Source organism: Talpa europaea (assembly GCF_964194135.1).
Source record: "Talpa europaea genome assembly, chromosome: 8".
Lineage (NCBI taxonomy): Eukaryota > Metazoa > Chordata > Mammalia > Eulipotyphla > Talpidae > Talpa > Talpa europaea.
Window position 1 is genome coordinate 23074228 of NC_140075.1, and position 19858 is coordinate 23094085.

General features: G+C 57.9%; 1 protein-coding gene across 2 annotated transcripts; it reads right to left on the bottom strand.

Moving 5' to 3' along the window:
• Positions 1-11098: 11098 nt before the first annotated feature.
• On the bottom strand, positions 11099-19161 carry SNX33 (sorting nexin 33; the record flags this gene model as incomplete). 2 transcript variants are annotated; one of them, XM_084240354.1, is made up of 3 exons in its annotated part: positions 11099-11352; positions 17691-17733; positions 17956-19161. In XM_084240354.1, the coding sequence occupies 3 exons, from the start codon at positions 19159-19161 to the stop codon at positions 11099-11101; spliced, it is 1503 nt and encodes a 500-aa protein (XP_084096480.1). The 2 variants fall into 2 exon arrangements, with proteins under 2 accessions (XP_084096480.1, XP_084096479.1); XM_084240353.1 differs by having other exon boundaries at positions 17691-19161.
• Positions 19162-19858: the final 697 nt, after the last annotated feature.

Sequence of the window (19858 nt, forward strand, 5' to 3'; positions counted from 1 at the left end):
CAGGTTGCCAAGGGCCCCACCTAGGTGAAGGTCCCAGCCCTCCTTAGCTTGGAGTAAACTTAGCTCAGTCCAGCCAGACCCAAGGCCAGGCACATAGTAGGTGTTCAATAAACACTCTACTGCCAGAATATAGCCCCTCCTTTCCCACAGGCAGGAGGTCTCTTTCCTTCACACACCACCTTCCTGGGTTCCTACTCTTTCTCCCAGCTGTCCTCATCTTCAGGCTGGGTTTCCAACTCCTGCTTTCACCCTCAGATCCCTGCTGAGGCCCAGGAGGACCGGCCCACGCCCTAACTTTCTAAGGAGCAGGTTTAATCTATTCCTCCCAGACTTCCAGAATCAATTCTCTCTCCCTCCTTACTCGCCCATGGCTTCCTCCTACCCAAATACTAGGGTCCAACTTCTCAAAAGACCATGGGCACTTTCATCAAATCATACAAGGGCTACATCAAATCACAGATAGAACAAAGTTGACTGAGCAGGGCAGGAAGAGAAGACAGCCCATCACACCACAGCCTCAGCCTCCACGGATCCAATGGCCCCGTGACAGCTGTGGAACCACTGCAGGACTCACCAGAGCCAGCCTTCGCAGGCAGGGAGCAGAGCCAAGGGTGCTCCTCTACACCCAGAGGGCCCTGCGGCAATTGGGAGGTTCAGAGTCCGAGCCTTAGAGGAGGGACTCACCACAGTCTTCTAGCAATTCATCAGCACATCTGGGCCTCGTGGGGCTTGAAACCCTTCCAGATGTCAAGGATGTGCCTCTCAGCAGTGAGAGGGACCTAGAGGGGCACCAGGGCAAGAATAGGTGGGCCAAGGATGCCAGACAGGCTCCAAGAACAGAGAGCAGTGAGGGGAAACCTCTTGGGTCTCATTGAGAAAAGCAGAGCCCAGCCACAGGACCATGGAGCCAGCAGGCAGACTGGCAAGGCTGGCAGTGCCTGGACACTCGTAGAAGGCAATAGCTCAGGGCAGAAGGACCCCAGCTGGACAGGCAGCTGGGGCAGGGACTGTGGACCCCAAAAATGTTCCAGCACCAGGACATCTACTATCCCATCAGCTACCCAAAGAGCCTCAGGGCCTGGGGATGGAACCCATGAACTGAAGGAAGGAAGACCCAGCTAGTGACCACGTCTGTCTTCGTTTCTGCCCCATCCCCCATCCCTGCTGGCCCCAGCCCAGCTCCCAGCGGTTAGAACCTATCAGAATAGTACAACTGACCAAGGTTTCTTTTCTCAGGCCTAGTGTTGTGGCAAAGCTCCCAGAATAGCACCTGGCACATAGTAAATGCTCAATAAATGTTGCTCGTGGTTACTGGCGCTGTTGTCATGGTGTGGCTGCTCTGCTGCCCAGCGTGTGGGGCTGGCATGTGATAGGTGCCAAACAAATACAAGTTGGTGTTATGATTTATTGCAGCCGTCCCCGTGCCTGGACCTCAATCCTCCTAGAAGATGAAATGCATGCGGCCCCCGGCTGGAAAAGAGGGACAGCAAGGCACACTCCTTGGCGGGGCTTTGGCAGGGAGAATGAGGTGTGCAGCAGGGAGGTCAAGTTCTAGCTAGAAGCTGCCTGTCTCTCTGACCTCCCCTCCTCTGGCCCTACCCTGTTGATTCAGGAGACTCCCTGAGGGGGCGGGTGGAGAGCAGGGGCCATCCACCCATCTTGGAGGAGGCTTGACTTTGTCAAAGCAGGAGGGGACTCCACTGGAACCTTCTAGCCCAGGGGGAAGGGAGGCAGGGAATAAAGTGTGGGCCCAAGTAGGGCCAAACACTGGGGCTTCCTGGAAGGGGGCGCCTGAGCATGCCTTGAAGAAAGCGAAGTGTGGAGCTCAAAGCCTGGCAGGAGAGTGGGGAAGATATGATGTGGATGGAAACTCTTGAGCAGTCAGGGGCTCAGGGTCAGGCTGACAGGGTGGGCTCAGGAAACCTGGTCCTCAGGGAGCAGGTTCTTCCACCACTGTCCACCTCACAGGGCACCCTTTAAGATTCAGGATGAGGGGCCTCCCCCGTGGCGCAGCGGTTGAGCGCTGGGCTGTAAAGCTGCCCGCAGCCTCTGCAGCGCCGGTTCGATCCCCGGCCGCCAGTGAGGGTCCCACATGGCGCACAGACCTCTCCTGCTGCCCGCTGCTCCCCTCAGCAGTGTATTTCGTCAGTCTGCCTGTTCTGCTCCCTGCTCTGGTGAATTCTCTCACCCTCCCACGCTTCTGACTGTACCCAGTGCTTGTATAAATAAATACAGAAATCTTTAAAAAAAAAAAAAAAAAGATTCAGGGCGAGGGTAGGGAGTGGGTAGCTGCTGAGCCAGGACTCTGCACCCAGTTCTCCCAGTTTAAGTGGCTTCAGTTGCCCAAATACCTGGAGGTCACCCCAGGAGCTTTAAAAGTCAATCAGGATGGGATACTACCACCTCATTCATACCCATTCACCTGCCCCACACCCTACCCAGTTGATGCCAGGCCAAGTGGGCTGGGCTTCAGTACCAAGGAGGGAGGAGGCCATGCACTCTGCTGGCTGGGAAGCCACAGCCTCTTGATAGCCAGACAAGACAGGGAGGGGCTCTCTAGGCCACCCTGGCCTTGAACCCAGCCCTTGAGGGCTAAGCAAGGACTGACCCATCCCCTCCCACCCTTTCCTGCCCAGACCTTGCTGAGAAAGAGGAAAAGACTCCCCAGAGCAAGTCCCTGGCAGGGCGGTGGGGAGGACAGTGGTGATGATGTCAGGGAGGAAGCATGCACTCAGCCACCAGCTGCTGCAGCCACACTCACACACACACACACACACACATTCATGGGCCCACCACACACAACCATGCACATGGGCACGTGCAGACACACTGACAGCACGGACCTGTGCACACTGGGCCTGCACCCACCTCCCTGGAGACATGCCAAGTCAACCACTGTGCGCCAGCCCTGTGCTAGTCACAGGAGATACAGCCCTGCGCAAGACAGACCCACACCAGCGCCCCTGGGGGCTGCCTTCTAACAAACAGATAGGTTTAAAATCTAACTTTTGAACTAAGTTCAAGCCTAACTTTTGCAGATGAGATTGTGTGGTGTCCGGAGTTTGCTGGAAGCGAGGGAATGGGGGCGTAAAATACAGCCCAGGGTTGACGACCTTGGAAGCGGAGGTATGGGCACATGGAGACCTATGAGTCTGTCTTTGTATGTTTGAAACTTTCCATAATAAAAAGTTAAACGCGCGCACGTGTTGGCCGTTGGTAATAAGTAAAATGAAGAAAACTAAGGCAGGGGAGAGGACAGACTAGTCTAGGAAGTCTCTTTAGATTCAGTCTGGGAAGGTTTCTCCAAGGAGGTGACATTTAACCTAAAACCTGAATCATCTGAAGTTCAAACCACAAACACATCTGGGAGGAAGAACATTCCAGAAGTAGGGGAGAGCAGAGAGAAAGGCCCCAGGGTGCAAACAAGCTTGACCTATGTGAGGAGTAGCCAGCAGTCTAGTGGGTCTGGAATTCTGTAACTAACGGAGCCAGGGGCCCACTGTGAGATCAGAGATCAAGGGGGCTGTGTAGGAATTTAAAATTTATTCGAAGAATGACGGGAAGCCCTGCAGGTTGAAAGCAAGTAGTGGACATGATTTGATTTAGAATATGGTTTTGAAAGATGCCCCTGACTCTTGCCAGACCTTCAGGGATCAGGAGCGAGAGCAGAGAAAGGCCTTGGAGACCACTGTAGTAGGCTGCGTGGGTGTGGTGGCTGCGTGAGCCAGGCAGTGAGACACTGCAATGTCAGATTTAGCATCTCTTTTGAGGAACTAATAACTCTGCTCATGGATAAAAGAAAGAAAAATATTAATAGGTGCTAGGGATGATTCTAGAGCTGGGCCTGAGCTGTAGGGAAGACAGGGACAAGCACATGTGCCCACTGACTGCTGTCACAGCACACCACAGGGACCCACACTCACAGGGGCCCACGGGGGAGGGTGCTGTACACCAGGCACAGGCATAGACCCCTCACCCCACTGCTGCCTGCCCTGCCCCACTCCACATGGGAGCCTTAGGGCCAGAGCCCCCTCTCCAGCTCACAGGACTTGTCAGGACCCCCAATCTTAGCACTTCCTTACTAATACCTGCTCCCTCCCCCACACTGGCCTCTCTAGCAAGGAGGCTCCTGAATCCATTTCTTCTTAGACTCCAGAGTCCTGTCCTTGACCCCAACACTCTCCTTTGGCCTCACCTGTCCAACCGCCTTCCTCCATGGCCAACTCCTGCTCCCACCTCCCACCTCCCGCCTGAGGCCTATGGAGATCTATCATGCAACAAGTATTTGCTCAGAGCTCTCTGTGCACCAAGTCCTCCGTCCTTCTACTCACTGACTTAATGGCACAGGATGCCTCCACCCCATACCTGAACCTGCCTGGCCCTCAATTCCCTGCACTGCTGCATTTGCTCTGCAGAAGCACTCCTGCCCTGCACAGCCTGTCAGCCTTCGAGGGGCAGCCAGTGCAGTGGAAAGGGCAGGGCTCCAGGAGCAGGCAGACCACAGCCCCATTCACCACCAAGCGGTCGAAAGCCTCACACAGGTGGTGCGATGCCTGAGCCTGTGTGCTGGAGCCCATCGGCAGTCATCCAGGGCCAGGAGATACCTGGTGGGAGACACTTAGCCCGGTGCCCAGCACTGGGGAGCTACCTAATGGGAGCTGTTGCGCACGCTTCGGCCTGGCTGGGCTTCGTGGCTCTGAGGCTGCAGTACGCCTGGGCAGCGACATGCCCACACTGGGAACTCGGCCCACACTGGGAACTCGGCCCCGACAGCTGCACTCCTGTAACCCCCGATAGCACCTCTCCGGAACTCCCGCTGTGAAGGGAGAAATGGAAGCATGGAGCAGTCGAGAAGCACCCCTAAAGCAAGTATGTGTAGGGGAGGATTTGCACTGGGCCCAGTCACTGGGCTGCTGACTCTGGGTGGTGGAGGGACTGGAGCCAGGGGCTCACTGCCAAGTGGGGGCAGCAGGGCAGCGCTGCCCGGAGCACTCCTGCCTGAAAGGCAGCAAGGAGCCAGGCCAGCCCAGGAGACCCCAGGTGCCTCCACACTCTGTGCAGGCTCTAAGCCCTACCTGGGGCATCAGCCAGTGGCACCCCAATTCGGGTGGGCCAGGCCTGGGGACCTCCCTGTTGGCCTCAGCCGCTCCAGCACCCCCCTAGTTGGGCCCCACTTCCTCGAATGTCAAACGATGTTGCTAATCTCTTGCACTCCACTTAGTTGTGAAATACTCACCATCCAGGCTCAGTAAGGTGGCGCCTGCCTTGGGGGACAGGAGAATCCCCAGAGAGCTAGGGAGACCCAGAAGCAGTGGGACCTGGACCCCTTCCCAGTGAGGGTCCTGAGAAAGCAACCAAAATTCAGACAACAAAACATTTTCCAGGGTGCCAGCAGCCCCCCAGAGCTCCTTATGCATGAGGCAGTTGTGGAACAGTGACCACATGGCCCAGAGGCCACAGACCACAGAAGGGACTTTCGCCAGCCCCTCAAAATGCCTAGAGACCCACAAGCTGCAGGGGCAATTGGGTGAGCTCTTGGTACCCAAAACAGAGGAAGGGTCTCACCTCAGAGACCTCAGGACGGGGCGCAAGGAGCAGGCAGTGGGAAGGGAAGACGTGGGACAGAACCAGAGGGCCTGAAGCTAACCCAAGACCATGACGGGCACCACGGGCAGTGCCAGGGTTCAGGAGCTCTGCAAGTCCTATGAGGAAGTAGCAGAATAGCAAAAGAAGAGACAAAAGCAAACAAAAAGGCAAAAGCAAAACTTATAAAGTTTAAATACTGACAAGACTTTGTCGAGTCACGAACTGAACTCAAACAGGCATCTTTTTTTTTTTTAAAGATTTATTTATTTATGCATACAAGAGCTGGGGTACAGGCCAGAGATGCGGAGGGTGAGAGGATCCACCAGAGACAGAGTGGGGAACAGAACAGGCAGATCTACTGAAATACACTGCTGAGGGGAGCAGCAGGCGAGACAGGAGAGGTCTGCTGCGCCATGTGGGCTGCTCTCTGACCGGGGATCAAACTCGTGCTGCAGAGGCTGCGGGTTGCTTCATAGTGCTGTGCTTAACTCCTTGAGCCACCAGGGAGGCCCCCAAACAGGCATCTTTGAATGACTTTTAATGTGGAATGCAGGCGAATGCTGACATGTGTGGAAGGGAGTTAGTCTGTGAAATTTGAAGTGTCAGGGACCTGCCTACAGTCTTCAAGTGTGCATCCCCAAAACTGATATGCATCCTGGGGAGAGGAGGGCCCCTAAATGGATTTGAAATTCCTTTCCTGCTATGAGGGGGGAATGAGACAGCACAAGAGAAATTAAAGTCAGAGAGAATGAGCCTTGCACGTGTTCATTTCTAAACAAAGCACCTGAGGCCCCAAATGCCACAATGCAAGACTGTCAGCAGCCTACGCATCCTGGAGGGCGGGCAGGACTCACCCCAGTCTCAGATGTTCCAACTGTGGGATTCACCAGCCTCCCCTCCCTTCACACCTCCAGAGTAGAGACCCATCACTCCTTCTCCTCAGGACCTGTTAGCCCATCCTCGTGCCTTTAAAGAATAAAGCCCCCAGGGCCTCCCTGGTGGCGCAAGGGGTTAAGACGAAGCCTATGGAGCTGTCTGCAGCCTCTGCAGCATGAGTTCGATCCCCAGCCAGGGAGCAACCCACATGACGCAGCAGACCTCTCCTGTCTCGCCCGCTGCTCCCCTCAGCAGTGTATTTCAGTCAGTCTGCCTGTTCTGCTCCCCACTCTGTCTCTGGCGAATCCTCTCACCCCCCACACCTCTGGCCTGTACCCCAGCTCTTGTATGCATAAATAAATAAATCTTTTTTTTTTAAGATTTATTTATTTATTTATACAAGCACTGGGTACAGTCAGAAGCGCGGGAGGGTGAGAGAATTCACCTGAGCCAGAGCGGAGAGCGGAGCAGGCAGAAGGACCGAAGTACACTGCTGAGGGGAGCAGCGGGCGGCAGGAGAGGTCTGCGCGCCATGCGGGACCCTCCTCCGGTGGCCGAGGAGCAGCCGGGGGATCGAACCGGCGCTGCAGAGGCTGCGGGCAGCTTCACACCCAGCGCTCAACCGCTGCACCACCAGGGAGGCCCTAAATAAATAAATCTTTAAAAAAAAAAAAAAAAAGAAAGAATAAAGCCCCAAGGTGGGTTCCAGTCCAGTTCCAGCCTCATTGCGATCCTGGGGGTCCCTCTGGTCAAGTCTCAGCCTCGTCTGTGGAATGGAATCACGGCGCGTACCAGGGCTGCAGTGCGGACCAACGAGCCCCAGCTGTGCAGCTGCTTTTTTAAACAGACTGAATTGCACTGGGGTTTAACTAACAAAACAAAACCAAAGGAAAAGAGGTTTGCGTTCAACTACGTTGAACCCCAGAGCTGGGTTTCACAATCCTCCCTTCTGTGTCTGGGGGAGGTGAATTTTTTTTTCTTTTATTTGTCTCCACGGTCTTTCCGAAGGGCTCACCGTCTCCTCTGCCCCAGCCGCCGAGAGAGGTGCTGCAGCCTAACTGGTGGGCAAGCAGGTTGGGGTGGGTGGGGGAGCCTAGCGGGCTTGGCTCCTGGAGGCCTGAGTCAGCGGGCAGGCAGGCAGGGCGGGCCCAGTCCTTGCATGCTTGGGGAGGAGATGGTGCAGGAATGTTCCTCCCGCCCAGGCCTGGGCCCTGCCCGCCGCATCCTGGCTCCTGCTCACAGGGACGCTGCAGCTTCAGCTCTGACTCCAGAGCTTTGTTTCGGTGGGTTCAGTCAGGGGCCTTGAGGCATCCTGGCCCTGAGGAACTGGCCCAGGGGTGGGCAAGGCCAGGCCACAGAGACAACTGGGAGCTAGGCTCCAGCCCTGAAGCTCCCCTCACCCCACTGGCTGAGGCAGTCAGTTGCCACCCCTCAGTTCCCCTGAGGACACCCAAATTCCCCATGTGTGCAATCAGGAATTGAACTCAGATGATCTCACCTGGTTCCGCCAGGCACAACTGTGTGTGGTGCCTTTACTGTGTGCATGTCTGACTTTGTAGACACGTGTGTCTACGCGTGTGTCGCTGTGTGAGGGTCTGTCTGTGCATGACAACACAGCTGAGACCAGCACTGTGACTATGACAAGAGTGGCTGTGGCTGTGAATGTGTGGCAGTGTGGCACTGTGGCTGGGAATTAACTGGGATCCTATAACCATGCATGTATGTGTGCAAGGGTGGGGGGGGCTACGTGCCCGCAGACAGGTTGTATGGTTGTATGGTTGGGTTGGGCGACTGCTGTCTGTGACCATGTGGAAGACTGTGTGGCGGTGTCGCAGGAGGGAGGGTATTCAGCTGGGTCTGGGACTACCTGTCTCCCCTAGGCCTGGCTCTGTGGTGCAACAGATGGAACCCAGTGGTTTGGTGCCCTCTGGACCCCTGCATCTCCTATGAGTCAAATCCCAGATGCAGAATCTGAGGGCTACCGTCATCCAACCCTGATATGTAGCCACAAAGCAGTCTCCTTTCGTGGGCTGGGCCGGGACTGGGGATCAGGGTCCTGGGAGCTGCCCAAGGCAGAAAGAGAGGCCTTGTTTTCCACCACCACCACCACCCCCAGAGCAAAGTGAGGGAGGGATCTGGAGGCAGCTGGACCCGGCTCAGACTGGAACATCTGCCTGGCATGTGACTGTGCCAGACAGCAGGTCCTGCCACCACCAGGACACCCCCCCACACTCCAGCCCTAGTCCCCTGCTGGGCTCTGACCAGGCCAGCCCGTCAAATTGCCCCAACCTCCCAAGCCACAGAGAGACAGAAAGAAGGCAGAGGGGGCTGTGACGTCCTCGTTTCCACCACATGTACACCCATCCCGGCCTACAGACCTCAGGCTGCCTGGAGGAGGCCCAGCTGAGCCCAGGACTCCACCTTCTGAGTCTTCTCACAGGTTCAAGCCAGTCCTGAGAAAAGCACTAGGCTGATTCCTTCACCCTAAGGAGGGGAAGCATAAGAGGTGGCCCCATCTCAAAAAAGGGACAGAGAGCGATGCCATTCCCAGGAAGGACACAAGCACAGGGGACTTTCCAGGCTCTGTGGGTTGAGACAAGCATCAACCCCCTTCCCGCCCAGCCCCCCCACCCCACCAAGCCGCCAAGCCTCAGGAAAGAGATCCCCTACCCTGCTCCACTCCCAGGGTCCATGTACCCTCTGCAGAAAGCAGCTGGAGGTCAAAGTTGAAAAGAGGTTAAGGGCGGAAGGTCCTTGGATGGTTTGGAAAATGAAGGAAGGAGAGCAGGGAGGGGAAAATTCCACAGAAAGTCCCAAATCTGACCTAATTTTGACCAAGGGCCAGGGGCCCATTCCAGAAGTTCCTCTGAGGACGCTCTGCCCTGAATGGGGAGCCTTTGCTGCCCCTTCCCCCACCTCACAGCCATGGCCTCCTCTCCTGCAGACTGCTGACCGTGGCACCCCCAAGGGCATGGCCACACAGCAGGGCTGGGCTCCCAGAGCTTGGAGGCCCTCCCCTCCACTATCTCAAGATGGGGCTTTCTTGGCAGCAAGGCCCGGACGCACCTCCCCAGGACCTGAACCCCATCAATTAGGCCCTCCTGGACCACCGCCTCCCGTCACCGCCTCATGCCCCCACCACGGCCCTCCAACACACCCCAGACACCACCCATTTGAGAGATGAAGCATGAGACCTGCAAAGGGTTTGGGGTTCATGGCCACAGCCTCTCCAGTTAGGACCTCCCACCAGCATCTCCCTCCCAGCAGGTTCTGGGGTCAATTTTGTGCCCACCATCACCTCAGAATAGGGTCCAATAGCTCCCAGGATGATTAGGGACCTGCTCTCCCCCACCCTCACCCTACAGGACCCAAACAAAAAAAGCCATGCTTTGTTGCCTTAACTGTAAAAGGTTTATTAAGAAAACAAGAAAGAAAAAAGATTCAAGAAGCAGCAGCCAGGAGCAGCCATGACCCTCCTGGGGAGCCAGCAGTGGCACCTGTCAATCCCCCCAACCTGCTGCGGGACTGCATCCTGGCCTGGGGTGTAAACATGGGTGGGAGGCAGCGCCACCGGACAGGAGCGGTGCTTGCATCACAGTGAGGCGGCTGTGGTCAGGTGGGGCCAGGATCCCTGTCTTTCTTACTTGGGGGTTCCCACTAGGCAACAGGCAGGATCCCAGGTTCCCTGGGAGTCTGGAGTCAGAGCCTGCCTGGAGTGCAGGGAGCTATTTCTAGTGAACTCAGATATCTGGTAACTACGGGGATGGAGGTGAGGGGGGAGGGGTGTAGGGGGGCTTCCCTCCAGGAAGATCCCCAGGGCATGGCTTGTCTCAGCACCTAGCGCCCCAAAGAAAAGCTGCATAGTACCCTCGTTGGCTCAGCCAGCTGCAGAAGGGAGTCAGAGGGAAGTGACCCACAGCCCCTCCTGCAGGGAGCAGGGTGGGGCAGGGACCTGGGAGCAAGGCAGCCCCCTCCTCCTGTCCAGCAGGCCAGAATCCCATGGAGGGGACACCAAACCTGCTTGGGAAAGGGAGAGAAAAGGGGGTGTTCGCATGCCTCCACACTCCTGCAGGCACTCTCCTCTCTTCTCTCCTCCTCTTCTACTGTCCTCATCCTTCAAGACACCTGTCATGTCACTTCCCTGACAGGCTGATAGAACAGTCCCTTCTGTCAACTTCTAGGAACCCCGTGGTTAGCATCATCACTCTGCATTGCCTTTGTCTGTTATCTGCGTCTGACCCTACTTAGCCTAGGGACGCCATAAGGGCAGGCGTGTGGCAGCGTCAGGTGCCCCAGTAGGCCCCTGTGTCTGCTGAGTGAATGAGGGGGCGGTGGCCAGGTGAGCCAGACTGTGGGCTTAGGACAGGCTAAGAGCCTGGCCAGGCTTCAAGCAACCGACAGGAAGCCCATGCCCAGGCCTGCAGGGTTCCCGGCCTCGTTCTCACCCCTGCTGTCCCCCCACCTCTAGGGGGGTAGGGGACTTCCCCAGGGGTACCCATAACTCCTGCACAGCTCTTCTCCCAGGAGGAGGGACAGGCGGCTTCCCTCGCCCACGCCTATCCCCCAGTCACTGCTGGTGTGGGGCGGGGGCACTGCAGCCACCAGCCCAGGGTGGGGAAGGGCCTGGCGCGTGTGGTCAGAGGTTGTCATACATGCGCAGTGTCTTCTCCAGCTGCTGGCCCACCCGCTGGTAGAAGAGGATCTGCTGGCGCAGGTAGTTCTGCATCATGTGCTTGAAATCGAGCTCGCGGCGCTGGTGGAAGTGGTTCATCTCGGCCTGCAGGGCGAAGCCCACGACGCGGCAGCGCCGACGAATACCATCTGCCTCGTCCTGCACCATCCGGCCCTCGTCGCTCATGCGCTGGCTCTCCTTCACCTTGGCGAAGGCGCCTGGCACAGGCAGAATGGAGGACAGGGGAGTCAGGGGTCTGGTCTCCCCACGTGCTCCCTAAACCCTCTGTGGTCCCGCAAGAGCAAACAACACCCAGGGACTCCCTGGTGGCACAAGGGGTTAAGATGCAGCCTGTGAAGCTGTCCACAGCCTCTGCAGCACGAGTTCGAACCCCCAGCCGGCCAGGGAGCTACCCACATGGTGCAGCAGACCTCTCCTGACTCCGCTGCTCCCCTCAGCAGTGTACTTCCATTAAACTGCCTGTTCTGTTCCCCACTCTGTCTCTGATGAATCCTCTCACACACACACCCCCCATCTCTGGCCTGTACCCCTGCTCTTATATGCATAAATAAATAAATCTTTAAAAAAAAAAAAATAACAGACAAAACCTTCACCAGCTCCACTCAGACCTCACTCCTGGACTCCAAACCCGGGGTCCGGCCACCTGGATGTCTCCACCAGGACATCCCCAAAACCCTCATCTTCAGCATATTCTTAACCAAATGTACCACCTCTCCATAACTGGGGCACCAGCAGCAGCCCCCACGGGACCAGGGACAGCCCTGCAAGCTTTGCTTACTTCCAGGACAGGGCCCTTGCTGCCCACCACACACCTCCTTATCTCTCATGTTGGCTCCACATCACCTCCAGGAAGCCTTTCCTGCATGCCCCCTCTTTGCACTAGGTGTCTCCTGTGCTCCCAAGTGCCCCGGGCTCCCCTCTACCAGAGCTCCCACCACCCTAAAGTTCCTCTGACTGCCTCCCTCAGGGCTGGGAGTACAGTATCTTCAGAACAAGGCCTGACCTACAGCAGCTTGTGGGAAGTGCGGAGCTGCAGAGCTGATTCAACGTTTGCCCTAATAGACTACTAAAACACACCCCCCCATGGGGCTCACCCCCTCAGTCCCAACCTCTGAGGGGTCTCCAAAGAAGAGACCCTGAAGAGCAGCTGAGTTGGGCCCATAGTTCCAAGTCTCCCCTAGTTCCCTGGCGACTGCAGATGGAGGCTACCTGGCCCGGGAGGCTCCCTAGGCCCCCAGGATGGCAGCTATACCCATTCCACACTCAGCCCGCATCCCTCAAACTCTCTGGCTCTCTCCTACCTTCACCTCTCTGCCCACTGGATCCCTATGCATAATTTAAGGCCTGATCGTTATCACCTCCTCACTAGAGCCTCCCCCATGGCACCTCTCCTGGGTTCTCCCCACCCCATCACACTGCTGATTCTAAAACAGCCGCTCAAAGGCCACCTGGAGTTTCTTTGTGTGTCTCCCCCTATACAAGCCCTGCCCAAGCTCACCCCAATCCCCAGGAGATGAGAGGAGGCCCTTGTAATAAGCAGGTAACAGATGTGGAGTGGGGGGATGGACCGGGACAGGGGAGCCGATTTGGAAGAATCTGAATGAGTCCACACAGATGATGAATGGATTTCAGTTCTGAACTAGCAGGCGCTCGACTTATTCTGCACTGAGGTCGGGGGGACAGTGGCTGGAAGGAAGAGGCAGTTTGCCTGTGGCCGGCACTCACTCCATGAAGGGCTGCAGGGCATCCACCATCAAAGAAGCGTGGAAGATGGCAAGGGCTGGCATGGAGGGCAGCACACCACCAAGGCCTTCAGAAGCACCCACTGCTTGCTCGTTAGCCACACTTCCCACCCCTCCTTCAAGGCCGCCTCTCCGGGGCCTTTGAGAGGTATTTTTTTCACTCCACTCAAGTTGTCAGGTGCATTTGAGATGTACCAACTGAGCATTTGCTATAAGCCAGACCCAGGGATCCATGGGCTGGAGACACCGCTGGACACCTTCAGAAGGCTCAGTGCCCATATCAGTTGGCGCACGCCTGGCATTTTGTGTAGACAGACTCAAGTTCGGAGAGTCTCCAGGCCTGTTCACAAAGAACCCAGAAAACTCTGCAAAAGAGCTCCCAGCCCACTCAGTACTTCTGCCACCCTTCCTTGAATGACCTGTTTACCCCAAATGTCCAAGCCTGGGCAGCAGAGGGGGTCACCCCAAGACGCAGGATGAAGACTCAACACAAGGACCTTAGAGTCCAATCGTCCAACTCCCACCATCCGCTACTATACAGAAAAAACTAAGGCCCTGAGGGTCAGGGACTTCCCTAGGGGCTTCCAACTGCCTTCCTGTCCCTATTTGGGGCTGCCTGGCCCACAGCTAGGGAATGGACACCACTTCTATGGTAGGGAGCACATGCCAGGTCCTGCAGGTCCACACAGCGGGCACAGGGACTTGAGAAGGTCCTGATGGGTAAGAAGGACCATGAGAAGGAAAGAAACTAGCGTTAAACTTCAGCAAAAGGGGCCTCCCTGGTGGCACAAGGAGTTAAGACGCAACCTGTGAAGCTATCCGCAGCCACTACAGCACGAGTTCGATCCCCAGCCAGGGAGCTACCCACATGGCGCAGCAGACCTCTCCTGACTCTCCCGCTGCTCCCCTCAGCAGTGTATTTCAGTCAGTCTGCCTGTTCTGCTCCCCACTCTGTCTCTGGTAACTCCTCTCACCCCCCACACCTCTGGCCTGCACCCCAGTTCTTGTATGCATAAATAAATCAATCTTCACCAAAAAAACTTCAGCAAAAGGAACCTACCCAAGGCAGACACTGAGTCACCCAGGTCCCACCTGCCTGAGAAAGTCCAAGTGGGGTGGACCTATACTCTAGAGGACTTTTCTTGCCCATGGTCTTGGAGGAAGGAAAGGCCCCCTTTTGTTGATGAAGAAACCGAGGCCTAAGTAATAGGAACAGAGCTATTGTGACAGCTAGGGATCCATGAACAGGCAGGGAGCCAGGGATGGAGGACAAAGCACACAGGGGTGAGGTGGGCAGAGGCCCCACCCTGTGACTCAGATCTGGGGCCAGGACCAGTAAACGCGCCCTGAGCCCTGGGAGACAGGGTTCAGGCCTAGCCAGCATCCTCCTGCAAGTCACTTAGGACTCAAACTGAGAGCTCACCACCCAGGGGACCTCTACCCTGGCAGCTATTCTACAGGCTGGGAAACAGGGAGAAGAACAGGAAAGGGCTGCAGCTTCAGAGTGCAAGCGCCCCTGGCAAATTCCCTAAGCTCCCGCCTCTTAGGGGCAGTTACCACCCCAAGCTGGGAACAGTTGAGTCCTGGTCTCAGCAGTGTCACCTCTGGCAAACCACTGCTCCGGCCTGAGTTGCAGGTCATCCTGCTGTCAAATGGGGCAGGTGGGACTAGGTATGACACCACTGACAACTGCTCACAGTAGTGGTTCAGTTTCCACATCTGCAAAATGGGATAATAGTTGTGCCAGCCCAACGTTGGAGCAGAGGTTTAACTGAACTGATATGTCCAAAGTCCTCAGGGTGGCAGACCTAAGAGCTCAAGGCGCGACGTGCAGCTTGCACAGACTGTTTTATCTCAAGAAGCTGGTAGTGCTTCAAGGAGAGGATTCTCTTTTGGAAGCCGAGGAGGGGAGGTAGAGGGAGGGTTAGATGATGGTCCAGATCACAGGCTGGACCCACCCATCCCCCCAGAGGAGAGCTTGGTCCCGCTGGGGCCACTTGGTCTTGGCCAACCTGTGCGCCCATGGCCCTGCCAGGCAGGCTCTGTGGTGCAGGGCCTGCCTCCACACCTCCTCCCAGGATGCTCTCTGAGTTAGTGCTGGAGCAGCCAAGCCTGCCCCCTTCCCCGTCACCCTTGAGGCTCATCTGCCCAGTCAGCCATCCCTTGGGAGCTGCTTCTCCATCTGTCTGCACAGTGAGAACAGCCCAGGCTAGGGAGTTGGACACACCTGGCTCCAGTTCCTGCTCTTTGCATCACCCCCCCCCACACAAAAAACCTCATCTGTAAATTGGAGGAGCCCTCACCCACCTCCCCAGAGACCTGCCCTGGTTGGCTCTCATGTAGGGTCCCTGGACAGTCACTGCTTGTCCATGGTGTCCCACAGTAACTAATACTAGGGCCCCCTTTCATGCCCCAAACCATCTGGTTTGGACCTGGTTAATTATACGGTTCCCTTTCTTGCAGAGCACCCTTGGCTGCGCTCCAGGGTGTGGGCAAGGGGATGGACAGGCTGGGGGGCTCATCTCAGCACCCACTACACTAACATGGAGACTGAGGAGAGAAAACTCCGTCAACGTCACCGCAGAGGTAGCGTCCAGATGCTGGTCTCCTGACCCGATCTAGCACCATCTCCTTCCTTCCATGGCCTGTCCCACCCACTCCCCACCCTTCAGACGTCCTGACATGCTAAACAGAATCCTAGGGACCTAGGACCCAACCTTCCAGTCCCTCCTCCATTCACAGGACCAGCACGGGCCCCCTTTCAGGCTGTCGTCCCTGAAAACCTGACCAATCCTGGCACGGTTTCAAGACCCTTCCCTAACTCACTGACAGCAGGTCTGGGAGTGGCAGTGGGAGCTCAGAGTCAGAGAGAAGAAGCCACGAAGTCTTGAACTATTGGGGAGGGACCCTCTGAGTGAAGAAAGGTAGTAGGCCTCTGCCTGAGGTAGGTAGATCTGTAACCCCAGGACTGCTGGCCCCTCACTGAGAAATACCTCCAGTGGAGACCCAGAAATGACCTCTCCCAACCCTGTCTCTGCCTCATAGTCAGAAAGTCAGCCAGTTTTGCTCCCTGCACCCTGGGAGTCTGGGAGTTCTCCGTCCAGGCCTTCCTACTCCCAGCTCTGCCACAGGTGAGGGTCCCAGGCCCTGCACAGGGATAGCTATTAATCCCTGCACCCCTGCTTCTCTCCTCCTGCTGCCCACACAGGACAAACCATCCGAGGAGCTGGTTGAACCAGCTTTCCCAGGCCCTAGCACAGCAGTGCACGTGGCTTCACTTCCGCACCGGAAGACACCTGCCCCAGTGGATCCCAGCCAGCCCTGGCCACCACCCCAGCCTCTCCCTGCCCCAGAACTCAGTGTCCACAGCCAGACCCTCCCCAGGTCACTCTCTCACCCGCCCAAGGCCTAAGAGCGTACTAGGCCCATCCTCCTTTGTTTTACAGATCAGAAAACTAAGGCTCAGAGAAGGGAAGGCCATTTCCCAGGGACACACAGCAAGTGGTGGCAGAGCCAAGACTAGAACCCAGGCCTCTGGTAGCTTGGAGCTGAAAGAAGAGGGAAGAGGAAGAAAGGAATGTGGGCAGAGCAGAGAAGGAAGAGAGAAAGTGAGGGGAGAAAGGAGCCTGGGAACTGGAGATGTTTCTAGAAGTTAACCTCTTGGGCTGGTTACTCCAGACTCCCCTGGGTGCTGGGGCAGAGGTGATATTTTCTGTCCCCCAGGCTCAGTCCCGAGACCTGCTTCCTGGCCCCACCCGGAGAAAAACTCCCCACCAAGCCAGGCCTGACCTCAGGGCCTAGGGGCCAGGGAGCCAGCCCCACACCCTGCAGACGTTCTTCCTGAGTTACCAAGCAGCCCCGGGGAGGACCACACCTCTCTCCTGACATCTGCCCTCCCCATCTCCCCAGGACTCAACCACCTGCTGGGTTAGGCGCTGACTCACCGCTCAGGCAAGAAGGGTGTCAGGCTTGGGGACTGGGAGTTGGATGGGCCATGTGGGTCATGCTCTGGACCCCTGGTTCCTCCCCGGGCCCCTAGATGACCCGGGATGAGTCACTTCCTTGGCAGTTCCTTGACAGTAACAGGCAGGGGCCCATCCTGTCCCTCCCCCCCCAGAAAGGGCCATGAGAACTGAAAACAGGGCTGGTCTTGGGAGGCAGCCAATATGGACACGTCCTTGGGGAGGCACGGGAGGGACAATCGCAGACGGGCCACCAACTCCCCATGCAGCCATGCGCCTGTGGGCATCAGCTCCTTCATCTGCAAAATGGGGACAAACATCCCCCCACACACACACAGACAGGCGGACAGAGACAGCGCACAGCGTGAGAACAGGCGCAGAAGCAGCAAAGGCAGGGCAAAGAGCTCGTGAGGAGTGGGAGGACAGGCCACACTCTGTGCTCCCATTATCTGAGTCTGTGTGCCCCCAGGAACTGGGGCTCCTCAAGGTGAGGCCTGGCCCTGCTCTTCCCGGCATTCCCAGGCCCAGTCTTATACTTGAAGGGCTCAGTGCATAATGGGTAGATGAGCAGATGCGCCAGAAGCTGAGTGAGTGAATAAACAAATGACAATCGATAAATGGCGAGCCCCGTGAGGACAGGAACCAGACCTGTCCCCAATTTCTCCCTGCATCTAGGACAGCACCTGCCATGTGGTGGGTGCGCAACACACGTGGGGAAGGAATGTGTGGAACAGACGGGAAGGCCAGGTGAGCTGCTAGGCCATCCTCCGACCACCAGAGCCCCACAGACTAGCAGCCTCAGCGAGGGCCTCCTGCTGCACTGGGGCTTACCTTTCTGCAGGTGGATGATGTCAGGGAAGTTGGAGAGCAGGCCCTGGTAGAGAGACAGTGTGTCGAGCATCTGGAAGAGGTCGTTCTTGGGCTGCTCGGCAAACATCTCACCGACGGCTTCATAGGTACGGCCCGTGTGAGAAATGGCACTATTGAGAGCCTCGGAGCTGAAAGGGGGGTCCATCTGGAAGGAATGGCTGATGGCCTGGAAGGCATTGCCCAGCTTCTGGAACTCCTTGCGGAAGCCCCCCACGTGCTTGCGCACCAGCTCCGACGCCACCGTGCTGAGCTGCAGGACGCTGTCATCCATTTTCTTGCTGAAGGCCTTGAAGGTGTCCACGCGATCTTCCACGTCCTGCAGGTCCTGGTGCTCCGTGGGGATCTGGAAGGTGAGCAGGAAGCTGGCGCCCACCATCTCGTCCTTCTCTGCCCGGCGCTTGCCCATCTTCCACTGCTTGTCGTCCAGGCAACTGAGGAAGTGCTGGAAGCCCTCGTACTGGGACAGCACGGGGTGGCTGGTCATGTGATCCATCCAGAGGATGAGCCGCCGCTTGCGCTTCTCAATGAAGTCTTCCTCGAACCGGCCCGTGGCCTGCTTCTCTGGCAGGTGCGGCACCGAGATGACCGTGAACTTGTGCAGCAGGCGGTTATAGAGCCAGTCAAAGTGCTTGTAGCGCCGGTAGACAGGCGAGCCCGCGTGGGTGGGCGTGAGCTTGTAGGAGATGTAGCTTTTGATGCCCTTGAACTTGGTCTGTTTGGTAGGGTCCTCCACCGAGCAGGCAAATGGGTGAGGGTTGGCTTTCCACTGGGGGCCACGAGGACCCATTTCAATAGAGTATGTCTCGGCGATCTTGGCCATCATGGGCACATCGCCGAGGATGAAGGCCTCCACTCCGGAGCGCACAAAGCAGGAGAAACGGTTGAGGTTGCGCCCCACCACGCTGCCTCGCTTGGCGGACGCCAGGCTGTCCTGCCGCTCCAGGGGGGGCTTGGGCCGGAAGGCCATGTGCTGGCTGGGATAGGCACCCGGGTAGGAGAGGTTGAGGGGGGGGTGCCCGTTGGTGCCCAACCCACCCGCCCGTGGCTCTTCCGCCACCGTGCACCCATCCTCCCAGTCATCCCAGTCATCGTCGTCGTCCTCCTCGAAGCTGCCCTGATTGGAGAGAAAGCCGCTGCCCCCCGCGCCCCTGCAGGGGCTGGTCACGGTGGGGCTGTCGTACAAGTTCACCTGGGGGCCCGGGGAGCCTGCCGGGCTGCTGCAGCAGTCATCGTAGCTGGAGCTGGTGCCAGGGCGGATGATCTCCACGTAGGAGGCCGGGAAGAGCCCCGTCTCACCTCGGCTGTTCTGGCCTTGCAGCCAGCCGTCCAGGGAGGTCTCGCTGAAGACGACCAGGTCCTCGTCCTGCTGGATGCTGATCTCCTCCTTGTTCTCGCTGCGGAAGTCATAGAGAGCTCGGCCTTTCAGAGCCATGGCTGGGCGGTGGCAGACACGGAGAAGCAGAGGGTCCGTCCCAGAGCCAGGCCTGCGCCGGGGAGTCGGAGAGTGCACTGGCCACCCAGGGCCTGTCCCAGCGGCTCGGCCGACCAGCCCCCAGCGCGGGATCTGAGCCCCCGCGGACGTTGTCCAGCCTCCCTGCTCTCAATGCAAAGTCTGTGACCCAGAAACCGCCCGCCCAGGCCTCCCTGCCCCGGCCTGTGCACAGGGACGAGTCATGTCCAGAGTCTTCCTCCCGGCCCTTGGCAGCTCCTGGAGAGGGAGTCGGGCAGAGGCTGCTCCTGCAGAGGGAGTCGGGGGAGACGCTCTCCTTCAGGCGCTCGCCGGAGGAAAGTGGGGTGCTCGGAGAGAGCAGCGCCCGGAGCGCAGGAATCCGCCCCTTCCCGCCAGCCCGGCGCCCCGCGACAGAGGAGGCTCGCTCGGGGGCCGCCTTCCAGAGGCCCGGGCCGGCTGCCCCCCGGCTCCTCGCGGCGGCCGGGCCCGGGGAGGCGCTCGCATTCCTCGCCCTCCTCCTCCTGCTCCGGGGCCGCCGGCGTCTCCGGGCGCAGAGAACTCCGGCGGGGCGAGGAGCGGAGCAGCGGCCTCCCGAGCCGCGGCCGGGGGACGTGCCCGGCTCCGCGCACCCCGGCCGGACGGCGGCGGCGGGGCTCCCCCCGGCCCCGATTCCCCCGGC